Source organism: Arachis ipaensis, chromosome B04 (genome assembly GCF_000816755.2).
Source record: "Arachis ipaensis cultivar K30076 chromosome B04, Araip1.1, whole genome shotgun sequence".
Lineage (NCBI taxonomy): Eukaryota > Viridiplantae > Streptophyta > Magnoliopsida > Fabales > Fabaceae > Arachis > Arachis ipaensis.
The window spans coordinates 64,372,516-64,390,646 of NC_029788.2; the positions used below are offsets into that span (position 1 = coordinate 64,372,516).

At 39.1% G+C, this 18,131-nt stretch overlaps 2 protein-coding genes across 2 annotated transcripts; one reads left to right on the top strand and one right to left on the bottom strand.

The window, feature by feature from the left end:
• LOC107636521 lies at nucleotides 1,224-3,695 on the top strand. The gene is made up of 11 exons (XM_016340023.1): nucleotides 1,224-1,373; nucleotides 1,496-1,622; nucleotides 1,806-1,927; nucleotides 2,032-2,207; nucleotides 2,298-2,433; nucleotides 2,551-2,554; nucleotides 2,596-2,713; nucleotides 2,817-2,931; nucleotides 3,006-3,128; nucleotides 3,309-3,389; nucleotides 3,510-3,695. Exons 1-11 carry the CDS (start codon nucleotides 1,224-1,226, stop codon nucleotides 3,693-3,695), a joined length of 1,338 nt encoding a protein of 445 aa, XP_016195509.1.
• Nucleotides 11,133-12,189, bottom strand: LOC110271507. The gene is made up of 4 exons (XM_021122456.1): nucleotides 12,121-12,189; nucleotides 11,911-12,018; nucleotides 11,328-11,859; nucleotides 11,133-11,227 (listed from the first exon to the last, which is right to left on the bottom strand). Exons 1-4 carry the CDS (start codon nucleotides 12,187-12,189, stop codon nucleotides 11,133-11,135), a joined length of 804 nt encoding a protein of 267 aa, XP_020978115.1.

Sequence of the window (18,131 nt, forward strand, 5' to 3'; positions counted from 1 at the left end):
GAAAGAGCATAAGCTTATAGACTTAAGGATTAATGCCATTAGTCTTTATAGTATCACATATCTATAAGAATTTTGCTAAGAACTGATGTGGATCTTCCATTGGAAGTCCATGGAATTTGCAGTTCTGCTGCAAAAGAGAGATTAACTGAGGCTTAAGCTCAAAATTGTTTGTTCCAATGGCAGGTACAGAGATACTTCTGCCATAAAAGTCAGAGGTAGGCATGGTAAAGTCACCAAGGACCTTTCTTGGCTCCTCTTAAGGTTCAGCCATTTCTCCCAGTTCTTGTTCAAAACTATCTGAAAGGTCTCTTCCGGAGTGTTATACTTTAGCTTGTTGCAAACGCCTGCTTAAAGTCCTTTTAGGTTCAGGGTTAAGATGAAAAAGAGGTTCTTTATCCCTGTTCCTGGTCATAAACAAGAAGAAACGAAAAAGAAGGAAAGGAAAACACAAGAAAGCTTTTTGTGCCAACTGGCAAGAAGCTCCTCCCTAAAGTGAGACGTGAAGAAAGAAGAGATAAATAAAAGTGAAGATAGAGGATGAGAGAGGGAGAAGAATTCGAATAATAGAAGGGAAGAAGAGAAGAATTATAAATAGAAAAAGTAAATAAGAATTCAAATATTTTTTATTTTATTTATTAATTATTTTCAAAAATAAGATTAATTAATTTAAAAATGTTTGAATTTTAATTATTGTTTTTCGAAAATTAAGTTAAATAATTTAAAAAGAATTGAAAATTAGTTATTGATTTTCGAAAATAGAAGAGAGAGAAGAGGAGTTAATTTTCGAAAATTAAGAAGAGATGAGAGTTAGTTAGGAGGTTTTGAAAAAGAAGAGAGAGAAGAAGAGAGAGAAGATAGTTAATTAATTAAGAAAAGATTTAAATTTATAATAAGATAGAAGATAAGATAAGAAACGATTTAAATCTATTAATTTATAAAAAACAACTAGTGCATGTCTATTTGCTTAACAAGTGTATAGCTAAAGTTGTTGACACACGGCAAAATAAAAAGGAAAGTAACAAGTTACAGCTACTCATATACAACAAAAACGTAGGGTAAAAAGGTAAATTCACCACACCTACATGTGTACTTTAAAAATATGATAAATGGTTGTAGTGTGTTTGTTTAAAAAGTAGTCCCGCCACTAAAAGATTTTGTTATTCACCTACAAACATTTTCCTTCATAAGCCTTGAATCCTTTATCCTGTGCAACCTGAAACATCATGACAAAAAATTTTGATTTTGTTACTGATGTGAATGCCAGGAAACTAGATTCAAATTTCAAAGTTTATATTGTTAGGATATGGGAAGTTCCAAGTAAATATAATGAGAAGGAGATTGGTTCAATTGAAATGATTCTTCAAGATTGTAACGTAACAACAAATCTAAAAATTATTTAGATAGACAACATGTTTGTTGCCGGTTAAGTATATCATGTTTCAAGAATGTTTTGCCTCATATTGATGCCGATTTATTTTTGCATTGTTTAAAATAGGGTGGTAGGATCTACGCCACTATTCCGAGGGCTCTAGCCAAGAAATGGAGTGGTAACATCATAGAGTTTGAGATGTACACAATGACAAACTTCATAGTATTTGACAATAAGACCATCTCGAAGAATGGTTAATCATGTAGATAACACAAGCTTTCCTCTAGAAGCATTTAGGTTGAGGTCTTTTAGTGATCTTCTAACAATAGATAGATTGGAACATTTTGAGATGTTTGGTGAATGTATTTTTGTTTGCTGTTATTTCCATGATGAGTGCATTTGTGTACTTGAGTTCTAACATCTTTTTGTTTTATAGATCTGATTGGTAAGGTGGTCGGTAAGGAAGATCCGCAAGGCTTGATCACTAGCAAGGGTTTAATGACTAAGCGTATGGTCGTTATTTGGAAGATCTTGAGTATGTATTGTGCCACCATGAATGTATTGATTTGATATCGATTTTCTCATAACATAACCAACAGACTTCTTTCATTTGCTATTTTATTCTCATGAATAACAAAATGAGTTGCACATTGTTTGGTCAGTTAGTGGACCATATTCTTCCACATACTAATGATGGGAGAGTTGAGCCACTTATTGTGGTCCTTCAATATTTCAAAGCAACAAGGTGGAATGGTAAAACTTCGGTTCAAAGCAATTTTGATATCTCCAAATTTCACATAAACCCAACACTAAAAGAAATTGATAGTTTTAGATGCAGGTTAGTGTAATTTATAAAATTAATGTATCACCTTTTAAGGTTGGATGAACTGGGCCTTCATATGTGTGGGACCTAAATTGTTATATGTAGATTGCTCAGTGGCGGTCCATCAAGCTCAGCTAGGATTAGCCAGGTGTCCTCTCCAGCTGCGTGGTCTGCAAATGATGAGTTTAACCGTGGATCTGTTAGTGTGAAGACTATCGAGGATGCACTAAACTCTATTGAGGTGTTATGTTTTAGTTATTTCGATGAAAATTTTTCAAAGACAGTTGAAACTATTTATGTGTGAAAAGTAACCACGACACTATCTAAATATTATTTTACTGTTTTAAAATCATTACAGGAAGGTCTATATGGATTGCTTGGGAAATTGTTTCAATAAATGCAGGAAAAAATGATTGGTTTTATAAAGCATGTAGGAGGTGCCCCAAGAAGGTTGAAACCCCCATTGGTGAGTGGTATGAATGTGGGAAGTTTGGCCGCACACATGGAGCAGCCGCAATAAGGTTGTGAACAATACATAAGTCAATATACTATTTCTATCGAAATAGTGTATGTATAACTGCAATATAATATTAACCAATTTTCCCATGTCTCATCATATGTTAGGTACAAGGTTGAAGTAATGGTTTATGATGGATCAGGTAGCATCAACCTGCTTTTGTGGGATAGGGAGACAACTCAGTTGTGTGGGAAGCAGGCAGACAAAATCGTTCTCAAAGATGTAAGTGTGATTGTTTGATGTAACATTAAAGTAAATGTTTAGAACTAATTATGGCTAGGTGTGAGGTTTTGTAGGCAGTTGGAGATGATGATTATCCACCATCTCTTAATAACATGATGGATAAGAAGGTGCTTTTCAAGATTAATGTTAAATCTGCCAATATAAAGCAATATGATCCAGTTTATACCGTGATGAAAGTTTGTGATAATGAGGATATTATCCTTAAGCACCTCCCAACAAATATGCCCTCTAATTAATCTGCTCATGTCTATGTATGTGTGTAGTCTCATGTTATAGTTATAGAATAGATTTTCATACAATGTTGTTTAACTATTGAGTATAATATCTAATTTCCATTAGGGTTTGAATTCCCATAGGAGGCCGACTGCAGCAACTCAATTGACGTGTCAAGTAATGTTGTGGCTATCATCAGTGATAATGATCCTGAACTTACTTTGGTGAGTAGTTAGGACACTACATAGATGTGTTTTTTTGTTTTGTTAAAGATTAAGTACATGCAACTTAGGTGGTGATGTAAGCTAATTGTTTATTTTGTTTTTATGGTTGCTTATGTAAAGGATTCTATGGAAGAATGTATGTCAAGCCTCAAGTTCAAAACACCAGCTAAGAGAGCTGTCGGCGGTTCAAAACCTGGATTAATCAATGTTAGCAACTTAGAGGATGAAGGGCAGTTGTCCACTAATAAGTTTAATCGCAAGGGTGCAAAGAAGTTGAGGTCCCAGCTTAATGATGGGGATAACTAAATTGTTTTACTTATGTTTTATGCTACTTAGATATGTTTTTTGATCTCCTTATTTGGTCGTGATAAGGAGAAGATATTTGAGACCAAATCAAATATAAAGATTAGATATGAGAATAGTACCCTATGATATATATGGTTGTAATATTCTAGATTTATATTTTGTATGTTAATGATATTTTATGAGAATATTTTGATGTAAGGTTACAAATTGTTATGGCAAAAAATTATTCACGGTGATCAAAATAATTCAAAAGATCAGCTAAATGAATAATGTGGAACATACTTATTGAAGCTATCAAACACTATAATGGAAATAGGTCTTTTAAATGCAATTTTCATATAATAAGCAACTAACCAAAGTGCTCTTTTTGTAACTACGGTCTATATCTGGTCAGATTAGGAGAAGAAGTAAATATTATAGAAGAGTGAAATCCATTGGTTGTAGTATTAGAAAACAAAACGAATCCAATTTTACCACTTCATATTCATAACGTCTGTCAAGAAGGCAATGAGTAAGATGACTTAGTTCAAGACTTAAATACTATAATTTACATTACATATCAAGACAAGACCCATTTGTGCTTCATTGGTTTAGAGACGATTGAAGTTGATGGAAGAACATGGCAGATTTTATTTTAATAGGAGGACTCAAAACAACTGCTTATATATATGCTACAACTCACAAACAATAAAGTGTGTCAAAATCCACACTTCAATTATGAAGGTAAGTCATTTTCAGGTAGAGAACACTAAAAGGGTCAACAATGCAAGATAAAAATGTTTATGGATGTAACGCTAAACCAGTAATTTCATAATCATTCATAAAATAGTTTAGATATGCACAAGAGACAACATATGGTTAGTTGGCATGTTTCAGTCTAAGTTGGTATCCATGTGAGATAACATAGGCATCTAAAGTAGTACACATAAGAACCTGAAGATTTAAGTGATGGCAGAACTATTAGCAATAGGAAAGCTATGAATGGTATCCTGGATTTGAGAAAAAAATAAAAAACATGAGCAAAGAGAAAAATATGAGCTAAGATCAAATATTTTATCAATTAAATTATCATGCAAGCATGGAAACACATATTTGGTAAAAAAAAATATACATGCTCATGTAAGTTTGACGTAACTTCCATGTGGGCTACCCCCAATTGCTAAGGTTTAAATTTGTTAAACATATTTTAAATTTTTAAGGCCTAAACATTTCAATAATTGGATTAACTTAATACAAAACTATAATGAGACGTTGTATGAGGTCCATACGTTTAATAATTAAGGCCAACCACGAAATATTATTCTTCTTCAGTATTAGATGCAATAATTGGAATGCTGTGAGCAAAGATAAAGTCTTTATATCAATCAATTAATTTCCAAAGATTCCAGGTATTAAATCTCGAATTAAGCAAGGGTCAAAGTGGGTTGATTTTGCTGTTCAAACTTTAATGTATATTAATAAGCAGTCCAATGAAGTGATTGCATATAAAGATTATGACAAATTAGTACTCTTTTGTGGACTATCACCATAGCAGAATAAAACAATGAGATAAAATGGTCTAACGTGTGATGAATGGATTTTTGCTGGGAAAGAATTTCACAAATATATTCTCGTTGAATGTATAGCTTCTAAACCAACAAAGAATCCTTTCATGAAAAAATTTGGTTGTCACAAGTAACAAACCCTTGATAAAATTGATAACCGAAGTATTTAAACCTCGGGTCGTCTCTCAAGGAATTGCAGGGAAGTGTGCTTATAATTGGTTATGGAAAAGTATCATTTTGGGATTTTGGATGAGAAACAAAAAATGTAGATGGTAGAGGGTGGTGGTGGGTGCCGGCGGTGCAGGGAGCGGCGCGGTGGTGATGGGCAGAAGCGGAGGGGGAAGTGGCGGTACGGTGGTGAGGTGCGCCGGACAGGGGTGGCGGTGCGGTGGTTGCAGAGGTCGGTAGCGGCGGTTATGGAGGAAAGGAGAGAGGGAGAGGGAACGTTAGGGAAGGAGGACGCGGTTAGGGCACGCGAATGGGGGTTCTCGAGTCCCTGGGGGGTTATGACATTTAAATTCGCACGTGCGCGTACTGTACGCGTGCGCGCGGATGGGTAGAAGGAAGGGTGAACGCGGAGGTGCACGGTGCGCCTAAGCGCAGATAGAGCTGGGCACATGGGCGCGTGCGCGCGAGGTACACGGCCGCGTGGAGTGGGGTTATGCGAAGTGCACGCTTCCATCGCCGTTTTAGCGCAACACTCTGTTCAGATTGGTGGGGGCGAATGGTATGTGCGACGCGGGTGCGACAAGCATGCGCACGCGTGGTGTGCCAATGTTGTAAGGGACGCGAACGAGTCAAGGACGCGTACGCGTAGGTCGAATTGCACTCCTTGCACACCAGCCGCACGATTCCATCACAACTTTCTATTCGTTGGATGGGGAAGTGTAACGACCCAACTTCCAGTATGCCATGGTCATACAAGAAGCTAAGTGTTACTAACTTATCCTTTCTAATTATTATTATTTATTTAATATATGAGCCTGTTCCTTGTTAGAGCGATGCCAATTTTACGAGTAATTTTTTTTAGTTTTTGCGGATGGTCCGGTAAAATAAACAAGCATACATTGAGAGTAATAGAATAACGGCATAAAGAAACTTAGAAATACAACTGATAATATACATCATGTACACTATAACAAAACATGTAGCGTTTACACAAGATCAAGTCAGTTTACATCCTCGTCATCCTACGTAGCTAATATTTACACGACACTCCCAGGGCCTGGCCCATACAAAAAGCCACTAAGCTGGCGCCCAGGCTAGCCTAACCACTATATAGCTCCTAGCTCTCGGGTGTACTAACACAAGTGAGAGACTAACTATCTGATAATGTTAGACTAGAGTGTCATCAAAAGAATGCCCCTTTCCTAGGATAAGGGAAAGTCGTAAGGAGCATCAGGGTCAAAATACGGGCTAGACAGAGGATGTTGAAAAGCTTGATTAGGTAACGCATATCGTCTAATACGAGGCTCCAATCCCATGATGAAGTAACTGTGATGTACCGGATCCTCGTAGACGTAAGGGTCCTCGAACTCATAGAAGATCACGCCCGTCTCCATCTGAGGGGGAGGAAGGGAGAGAAGAGGTAAGAACTGGGGAGTTCTTAGTAGGGTCGGGGTTGTTAGTTACGTTCATTTATTCGTATTCGATTAGCAGATGGATAATAGAATACAGTAAAGTAGTGAAGAGTAATTTTAAATAGATAAAAAAAATAGATAACAGAACCCAAACAGAAGAACACAAGGAAATAAAGCACAGACATAGCACTCAAGCAGACGACATAAAGAAATAGTTCACACACAAGAAAGAATGCAACAGAGAGTGATGCGCAGACAAGAATGTTTTACTTTTAACCTTTAAAATTCACTTTTTACCACCCATAACTTTTAATATTTCTACTTTTACCACCCTAACTTCCGAAATTACCATTTAACCCCTTAAACACCAAAAATTTTACTTCCTTGCCCTTTTATGAATCAAAAAGGTGTTCTTCATTGTTCTTCACCACACTCAAAGTGTTCTTCATGTTCTTCATAAATTCTTCAGATTCTTTCTCTGTTTTTACCCGTTTTTCAGTCTTTTCAGCAACCGATTTTTACAATAATTCATAATAAATTAGCAGCCACTAAAACCCCATCTTTTCTACATGATTTCAACACAAATTGAACCTCAATTTAAGCTTAGGGTTTCGTTTTTCCAGCTACCCAAGAACATGAACTTTAAAGCTTGAATTTCATCAAATTTCATCAAAATTTCACCAAATTTTCACCAAGAATCAATCATATATGCAACCAATTTTTAGCACAGCCAAATAATACAACATTCACACAAATCAAACACAAATAATCAAGATTAATTTCGTGACACCCTACCTGGTCTTGCTGCTCCTAATTCAATCAAACTTTCAGGTGGTCCTTAAACACTTTTTCCTCCTAAATCACATCAAAAACAACTTTAAATCCAAAAACTCTCAACTGACCAAATCTCACTCAGTATGTTAGGAAGAGATATATAACCTTAGACTTGCTGGAAATTCACATTTCTTGGCCCTCAAGTCAAGTTAAGCATGATTCCTAAGGAAAAACATCAAGAAAACACATGTTTTGCATGGTTTACCTTGAAAACCGAATTTAAATGGGAAAGCTTGATATGTCAAATCATTTTATAACTGTACTGTTTCTGGTTGTGAAACGTGACTATCATCAGGAACATATTTCTTAAGTTGTGAGACATAAAAAAAAAGCATCATGAAGGTTTGATAAATAAGGAGGAAGGGCTATTTGATAAAAGCTACTAGCTACTCTTTTAAGTATTTGGAAAGGTCCTATGTATCGAGGGTTAAGCTTGTTAGTCTTAAGGGCTCTACCTATTCCAGTAGTCGGGGTTACTTTAAGAAAGACATGGTCTCCCTCACTAAACTCTAAGGGTCTACGTCTATTATCGGCATAGCTCTTTTGACGGCTCTGTGCTGTCTAGATCTTCTGGCGAATCCCCTTTATCTTCTCAGTAGTTTCTTGCACTAAGTTTGGACCTAAGACACTGGCTTCTCCGTCATCATTCCAACACAATGGTGTCTGACATCTTCTTCCATAGAGAGCTTCATATGGTGCCATCCCGATACTTTGTTGGTAACTGTTGTTGTAGACGAACTCGACCAATGGCAAATACCTATCCCAACTGCCCTGGTTATCCATCACACAAGATCTTAACATGTCTTCCAATGTCTGGATTGTCCGCTCTGATTGTCCGTCTGTCTGAGGATGGTATGCTGTACTCATATGCCATTCTGTTCCCAATGCTTTCTGGAAAGCTCCCCAGAATCTGAAAGTAAACCTCGGATCTCGATCTAAAACAATTGATGAAGGTATTCCGTGCAATCGTACGATTTCTTGAATATATATCCGTGCCAGCCTTTCTAATGTATAGTCAACTCGAATCGGAAGGAAGTGCGCTGATTTTGTCAACCTGTCTACAATTACCCAAATGGCATTGTGTCCAGTTGAGGTCCTTGGCAATCCCGTGACAAAATCCATAGTGATCTGCTCCCATTTCCATTGTGGTATTTCTAAGGGTTGCAGGGTTCCTGATGGTTTCTGGTGTTCCACCTTCACCTTCTGACAGGTTAAACATTTTGAGACATAATCAGCTACCTCTTTCTTCAAGCCCGGCCACCAGAACATTTGTTTCAAATCCTGATACATCTTTGTTACTCCAGGATGCATAGAAAATCTACTTTGATGAGCTTCTACAAGAATCCTTTGCTGCAAATCTCCAGAGCTAGGCACACAAATTCTGTTCTTGTATCTCCAAAGGCTGCTACGATCTAGTCTTAAAGCTTCTGGTTCCTCTACTTTCATCCGTCTCAGCATCGTCATCATTTCTGAATCCTGTGCTTGTGCTTGCTGAATCCTAATCTTAAAATCTGGTGTTATATGCAATTGGGCCAAACGGACTCCACTTGATGTCTCAGTCATAGCCAACTTATGGTCCTCAAATTCTGCGAGTAACTTTTCTTCCTTTATCATCATCCAAGAGATATTCAAATTCTTCCTGCTCAAAGCGTCTGCCACCACGTTCGCTTTTCCTGAGTGATAGCTTAACTTAAAATCATAGTCCTTCAGGAACTCCATCCACCTTCGCTGTCGCATATTAAGATCCTTCTGGTCAAAGATATACTTTAAACTTTTGTGGTCAGAGAAAACTTCTAGCTGAGCGCCATACAAATAGTGTCTCCAGATCTTCAGAGCAAACACTACTGCAGCCAACTCCAAGTCATGCGTCGGATAATTTCGTTCGTGAGGTCTCAGCTGCCGGGAAGCATAAGCCACCACATTTTTGTCTTGCATTAGCACACATCCAAGTCCTTTATGAGAAGCGTCACAGTATACTTCAAAAGGTTTCTGTGGGTCGGGTAGTACTAATACAGGTGCAGTTGTTAACTTTTTCTTAAGCATCTTGAAACTTCTATCACACTCAGCCGTCCAAACGAACGGAACTTCCTTTCGTGTAAGGTAAGTCAGAGGTAAGGCTATCTGTGAAAACCCTTTAATAAACCTCCGGTAATATCCAGCAAGTCCGAGAAAACTCCGAACTTCTGTAACGGTCGTAGGTGGTTCCCATTGCACTACTACTTCAATTTTTGAAGGATCCACTGCAATTCCTCCCTGTGATATAACATGTCCCAAAAATGCCACCTTCTCTGTCCAGAACTCGCACTTTGATAATTTAGCATATAGCTTCCGAGTCCTTAGTATCTGCAATACAGTCCTTAGATGCTCTTCATGCTCTCTTTCTGTCTTCGAATAGATGAGAATATCGTCTATGAAGACTACTACGAACTGATCAAGGTACGGACGAAAAATACGATTCATGTAATCCATAAAAATCGCAGGAGCATTAGTTAGTCCAAACGACATAACCGTATACTCATAGTGACCATATCGAGTTCTAAATGCAGTCTTCGGTATATCTGATTCTTTCACTCGAATCTGGTGATAGCCCGATCGCAAATCAATCTTCGAAAACACAGTTGCACCTTTTAACTGATCCATTAGATCATCTATTCGTGGAAGTGGATACTTGTTCTTGATAGTGACTTTATTTAACTGTCGATAATCTACGCAAAGTCTCATTCCACCATCCTTCTTCTTTACTAGAAATACCGGAGCTCCCCAAGGTGATGCGCTGGGACGAATAAATTTCTTTCCAAGTAGCTCATCCAACTGCTTCTTCAACTCTGCAAGTTCCAATGGTGACATCCGGTACGGGGCTATGGAAATTGGTCCGGTTCCAGGTACAAGTTCAATGCTGAATTCTATCTCTCGCTGAGGAGGAAACTCAGGTATGTCGTCTGGGAAAACATCAGGAAATTCCTTCACCACTCGGATTCGTTCTAAGCTTAGTTCACTATCATTTGAGCTAGCCGCTAACAGAACGTACCGCTCACAATCACTCCCGTCTAATGTAACTCTTACAGAATTCAGATATAAAGTATGAGATAGAAATGGTTTAATATCTAAACTATCAGACGGAATAACAGCAGTTCTTTCATAGCAATCAAGGAAAACATGATACTTAGATAACCAATCTAACCCTAGAATAACTTCTAAACCACATAGAGGCAAACAGATTAGATCATGTATAAAAGTTCTGTTCCTAATAGTGAATGGTACTTGCAGGCACACTAAACTAGTCAAAGCATTTTGGGACACAGGTGTATGGACAATCAGATCAAAGTTCAACTCAGAGAAATCTAGTCCCAACTCACGAGCAACAGTTAAAGAGATAAAGGAATGCGATGCACCCGAGTCATATAGTACAGTTAGAAATCGATTCTTGACATAACACTGACCTTGGATCAGGGCGTCTGATTGCATAGCATCATCAGCAGTCATGGCAAACACTCGACCTTTTTGCTGGGTTCGTACTGGATTCCGAGCGAATATCTTTGGGCATTCCTTAGCAATATGTCCAGTTCCTCCACATCTATAACAATTGAATGTTCCAAACAAACACGGCTTAATACCATGATCCTTCCCACATCGCTTGCATGTAGTGTTCACCTGCACCTGTTGAGGTCGTTTACCATTATCCTGCCTCGGTCTACCTCCGTTTCCTCCCATAGGGCGAGCAGGGATGTTACCAACCTGTGGGTTTCTTCGATGTGGCACACCAGGTGTCTTGAAGTCTGTCCTTCGTGGTTGCCAATTATAATTATTGTAGTTCCTTGGTGGAAATCCTTGACGACTTGCTTTAAAGGCACTTACCTTCTTAGCACATTCTTCTACTAACTTACACTTATTAACCAGCTCAGCAAAATTTCGTATCTCCAATGGAACTACTGAACTCATCAGATCCTCACGAAGGCCCCCTTCGAACTTCAAACACTTCCATTCTTCAAAGTCAGCAGGATTCCCTTGGCAGATCTTGGAGAAACGGCACAAGTCATCAAACTTACGGGCATATTCTGCAACAGTTGTGTTACCCTGTTTCAGCTGCATAAGTTCCATCTCCTTAGCATCACGAGCTGCCCTCGGAAAATACTTCTTATAAAATTCATCCTTAAAAATATTCCAAGGAATATCGCCTTCATCTTGTTGCAACAGTCGCTGTATCCCCTGCCACCAATGCTCAGCTTCTCCTTCCAGCATATAAGTAGCAAACTCCACATGTTGGCCTTCCGGAACATGCTGCGCTCGCAGTGATCGTTCGATAGCTCGAAACCAGTTGTCAGCATCAGTCGCAACGAGTGTACCTGTAAACTTAGGTGGTTTAACCTTCAGAAAAGTCGCAAGGGTCATAGGTCTTTCGAAATGCCCCAAGTTATTCTCATCATTTCCACTATCTTCCCCATGCTCATTCTTATTCTCATTTCTCACTCCAAGATGATCAACAGCCCTAGCCGCTGCTACTGCAGCCTCACGCACTGCCTCAGCCACAGCGTTCATGGTAGTCATAAATGTTTCCTAAAGCCACTAATCTGGTACCCAGGCTAGCCTAACCACTATATAGCTCCTAGTTCTCGGGTGTACTAACACAAGTGAGAGACTAACTATCTGATAATGTTAGACTAGAGTGTCATCAAAAGAATGCCCCTTTCTGCAGTCAAACTATATTTACACGTGGCCGTTCGGAGAATCATCATGAGGCTCATCCATCTCCTCATCCTGCTCTATCTCTATCTCAGAATCCTCCTCCTCCTCATCGTCCACAGCTACAACTATGTCCTCAGATCCACCAGAAACACTGCTGTCACTTTGTACAAAACCATTCGCGAGCACAGGTCCGTTCGCGTATATAGGAGCTACCCCACCGTCTGGTAGTGCCGGCTCATCAGGCTGTGGAAAGTCGGGGATCGGCTCAGGGGGAAAATCCCATTCTGGTGGTATCATAGGTACGTAGTCATCAGCTAACTCAGGCTCATCAGGAATGATAGGCTCAGGTACCGCCTCATTCAAAGGTTGAGCTGGTATAGGGTGCTCAGGATCATCAGGAAAAGGATGTCCAGGTGCGTCAGGGTGTAACCAGGATAAGGGAAAGTCGTAAGGAGCATCAGGGTCAAAATACGGGCTAGACAGAGGATGTTGAAAAGCTCGATTAGGTAACGCATATCGTCTAATACGAGGCTCCAATCCCATGATCAAGTAACTGTGATGTACCGGATCCTCGTAGACGTAAGGGTCCTCGAACTCATAGAAGATCACGCCCGTCTCCATCTGAGGGGGAGGAAGGGAGAGAAGGGGTAAGAACTGGGGAGTTCTTAGTAGGGTCGGGGTTGTTAGTTACATTCATTTATTCGTATTCGATTAGCAGATGGATAATAGAATACAGTAAAGTAGTGAAGAGTAATTTTAAATAGATAAAAAAAATAGATAACAAAACACAAACAGAAGAACACAAGGAAATAAAGCACAGACATAGCACTCAAGCAGACGACATAAAGAAATAGTTCACACACAAGAAAGAATGCAACAGAGAGTGATGCGCAGACAAGAATGATGCATGTCTAGCCCTAGTACAGGCCATGAGCTCATGTGTCGGTTGGCTGCCCGCAATCCCGACATTTATCCGGTCACGAGTAATCCCGATTTCCTGAATACGATTTTCCGTTCCTAAATAAATACGCATATAATAATAGCCGCTCATTTGAGACAGCCTCTGCTTACTGCAGGAAAATATATATCATATATGCAACCAATTTTTAGCACAGCCAAATAATACAACATCCACACAACTCAAACACAAATAATCAAGATTAATTTCGTGACACCCTACCTGGTCTTGCTGCTCCTAATTCAATCAAACTTTCAGGTGGTCCTTAAACACTTTTTTCTCCTAAATCACATCAAGAAAACACATATATAAGCATGTTTCCTTGAAACTGAATCAAAAGAGAGATGGTACAGCCAACTCACCTTGATCCCAGCCTTGATAAGTCATATGATCATGTAGAGAAAGAAGAGAGGATCATTTTGGTCGGATTGGAATTTTGATTTGAGTTTTAGTTCAGCAGAAATCAAGCTTTGAAGATTTGGAACTAAGAACTTTTCTCTCTTTTTCTCTCTACCTATTTTCGGCCACAAAGTGAAAATGAGCCAGCCTTGGGGGTTTTGGGGGTGTAGGGTGAGTTGTGATTGGTTGGCTTGGAGGTGGATTAAAATAATATTAAAATATCTCAGGTGTATAACTACTAAAACTAGATGTATCGGAACACTTGCAAAAACATGTCTAAAAATTATTTTCTATGGTACTAGCATAAATGACACTAGTAGCATATTTATTATGAGAATGAAACATGAATAATGAGGCCTTAGCATTGCTAATATAATGAGGCCTTAACATCAGAGAGTGCTGGTGCTAAGCTGCACCAGTAAATTGTGAACCCGGTTAAACCGGTTTATTTTTTAACTAAAACTGATCAGGTAACCTTATAATATCATTCAAGAGGCTTCTAATACTCATATAATGATAATATCATCCTATTATCTCTCTCCTCTCATAAATCGAGTCCGGTTTGTCAAACTGAGATTATTTACGAAAAATCAAATTAAAACTCCTAACGGATACGGTTCAAAAACTAGGTTCTTCGTGATTGCATTATCGAGCTTGTCTCGGAAAAGGTTCTAACTTAAAGATGACATAATGACAATGAGGATTGAGATACTTGATGATATATCAAAGGTTTTCCCCTTACTGATCTTCCGGAGAAATTCGTACTTTCAGAATAGATCTCGCGTACTCGAATACCGGGGTTGTTATAGGAAGCAGGATATTCATCGACGCGCACGCGGCACTTGCGTGCACGCGTGGGTGGCCCCATTTTTTTTTTGTCATAGTGCAGAATAAATGTATGCATGCAGGACTTAACACTGATTGAAATAACAAAGAACGAATAGTAAAATTGAAAGACCATAGCATGGTGGGTTGTCTCCCACCTAGCACTTTTAGTTATTGTCCTTAAGTTGGACATTTGATGAGCTCCCTGTTATGGTGGCTTGTACTCGTTCAGGAATCTCCACCAATGTTTGTACTTCCAGTAACCTCCGGGGTCCCAAATTAGGCGCATCCATCCGTCAAGCAATGTAAAGCGAGTGACAAGGCCCCAAGAGTGTTGATTTCTAGAACGAATTCCAGGGTCCCAAACCCTGCTTTTGCATCCGTCTGTGTGTTAATCATCATTGTTCCAACCGGATGGCAAGCAATCTGAATTTTCAGGGTGTTACCCAAACGACCTCCTAAACCCATTTAATCGAGCTCTACACCAACCTTTGCACTTCAACTTGGAGTGTGCAACCATATTGAGCCTTGCATGACAACTGTAACCACTAACCATCTTCCTCTTGGTCTTAACGCCACAAAGAGCTCTAAGTTGACCATCTGTCTCAAGTAAACCATATTCAAGTGGAATGAGAAAGCTAAGTAATATGAATTTTACCCACTTGAATGTTGTGAAAGATGATGGTGGCTCAAGCGGAGAGGTCTCCAACAACTTTGGCGAGGTGATTTCAAGCTCCACTCCCTTGTGCTCTTCTTTGACAACTTCCACCTCTTTGCAAGCTTCTTCAATTTCAACATCTTCCTCTTGGTAGCTTTCTTCCAATTTAATCTCTTCTTTATTGCTTACCAAGGGCATGGGAGGTTGTGCTTCTTCTTCTTTAATCTCCATGTCAAGTCCAATGGGAGAGGATTCAATTGTAGATTAGGGTTCATCAAGGATTGAATCCATCTCTTGATCAACCTCTTCAAAGTCTTCAACCATGATATGCCTTGGAGGTTGTACACCTTCCTCAACATCAATTTCAATCATCTTAGAAGGAGGCTCTATGACTTGAGTTTCCCATGGAGGTTCTGCATCTCCTAAGTCTTCAACCACTTCTTCCTCTTCAACTATTACGACTTCCTCCACTTGTTCTAATGCAAAGTCACGTTCCTCATGTTCCACGGGAGTTTTTGATATCTCCTTCATGCTATGATTTTTATTTGAGTCCCCACATGTAACCATGGGTGTATCTGGGATATTCAAGTAATGGGAGGCTAATTGATTTACTACCTCGGTCAAGGTAGCCGTGAATTCTAGTACCTTCTTATTCATCCTTTTTTACCCTTGAAGAAATACACCGAGGGTTTCATTCATCGGAGATTAGGGTGGATATGAGGATTTATTACTTGGGAGGAAGGGTTCATGATAGGAAGGTGGTTCATCTTGATAAGGATATGGAGGTGGTATATATTGAGGTGGTGGTTCTTGGGAGTAATTGTGTTGGAATAGGGGTAGTTCTAAGTATGGCTCGTATGGTTCATACGGTGGTTCATATGGTGGATAAGGGTTAGGGTCATATGGGGGTGTTTGGTGGTAAGGGGCTTGTGAGATGGTTGAGGGCTATGTTGAGGAGGTAGTTCATAGGCATGTGGTGGTGGTTGTTGGCATGTACAAGAAGGACTACCACATCTATTAGATTGGTATGCATTATGACTGGAGTTATACCTATATGAGACTAGAGGAGGGTGTTGCCAAGAGGGTGGATCAAATCCTTGTGGCTCCTCCCATCTTTGATTGTCCCAACCTTGATGCATGTTCTTATTGTAATCTCCTCTTCCTGCAACATAATTGTAACCAAACTCATAATCAAAGGGGTGAGAGTTCATAGAAGCTAAAGAAAATAAAAACAAAAACTAGTAAAAATAACTAATTCCTAAACTAACAAAAATGATCAAACAAGCAAAAAGCAAATATTTACATTAACCAATAATAGGGCACACGTTTTGATGCACGGAAAACTTGTCTCTCAACAAATCTCCCTTCGGCAAGTGTACCGAAGTTGTCGTCAAGTAAAAACTCACAATAGAGTGACTTTATCATGTCCCTAAACACTTACTTTGTTTATATCTCATGAGACTTTTATTCATTGATCCTTTTATTGTTATTTCAAGGGTTATTTGTGTTATTTAGGCTAAGTGCTCTATAAGGGGGCAACTCTTTAAGATAAGCTTTCAGCCAACACTCCCGAACTAGTTGGTTCAAGGTGCTAGGTGTTGAAGCACCCCTAAGGACTTACTCCCTCAAGCCTCTCCCCCATACATACACACCACAGGCATATAGTTTATTTATTTTCTTTTCTTGAGACCTTGGTGTCCAGCACCTCTTTGGGTTACTAAATGCTCTGTAGTGAGGGTTACTCTTGATAGTGGATTTTCAGCTGATAATCCCGGGTTAGTTAACCCAAGTTACCAAGTGATAAAGCACCCCTAAGAGCTTATTCATCCAAGTAGATCCCTCACACAGGAGCACCACAGACACTTGTCTCAAGATTAAAACCATTGATGCCTAGCCTTGTTGCTTACTCTTTTTCTTTTGTTTTTCACTTCCATTGTTCTTTCCCTTTTCTCTTCTTAGGATCTTGTTATTAACTTAGTCTCATGAGTATATCCAAAGTCAAGTATTCAGGATAGATAGTTGTCCTCCTAACCTTGTGGTTGAACTAACTTAGCTAACTTATGACTACCCCAAAGATTCATGAATGCACCTCCACATTAGGAACCTTACTCTGGTCTTTTAAAAACATAAACATTCTCTTCTTCATTTGATAAAAAGGGAAAAACTTACAAGTAAATAAGGGAATGATGCATTGACATTTAAACCAGAAATCATGGACCTATTCAGAAGGAAAACTTAAAAGACAGAATTTTGAAAAGTTTAAACATAACATGGAAGCAGGTTCTATTTCATACAAGATCTTCCTTATTTAAAGCATATAAAACAATGGACTAAAAAGAACTCCACCACCTTTCATTCATGTGGATGCCCCTGCTCCCCTCCTTGCTTGTCCTCATTGTGTCTCTCTTGAATGCTTGTGCTTCCACTTCCTTTGCCTTTTCCAAGCAGCTTCTTCCAGAAACCACCATCTTCCATCTTCTTCTTGAGTGTCTCCTTTTGCTGTTTCACCTTCCTCTCTTCTTGTTCTATAAAATCTTTTTGGACCTCATCATATGTAGGGATGGCATAGTGTAGCTAATGCATATTACTGGTCATGTAGTTCGATTTGGCTTGAGTATTTACATAGAACTCCTCCCTATGTAGTTGCCTTCCTTCATTGAGTACACTGAACTCATTGAAAGTTTTTATTTGGGCTATCTGCCGCTGGTTGAGTTCTTGCAAGTGCTTCTCTTGAAGTTCTTGCCTCTCATTCACTTGGTTAATGGCTTGAGTGAGCCGGGAGTAGTGTTCCTGCTGCTGCTCCATTTGTTGTTTTTGCCATGCTTCTTGTTGGCTCAGCCAGTTGGTTTGAAGGTTCAACATTTGCTCTTGCCCTTCCATATGTCTCTGTCCCAAATCTTCAATGGCTCTTAGAAGGTGAGTCATATTCAAGTTGGCTGGGTCATGATGCTCTTC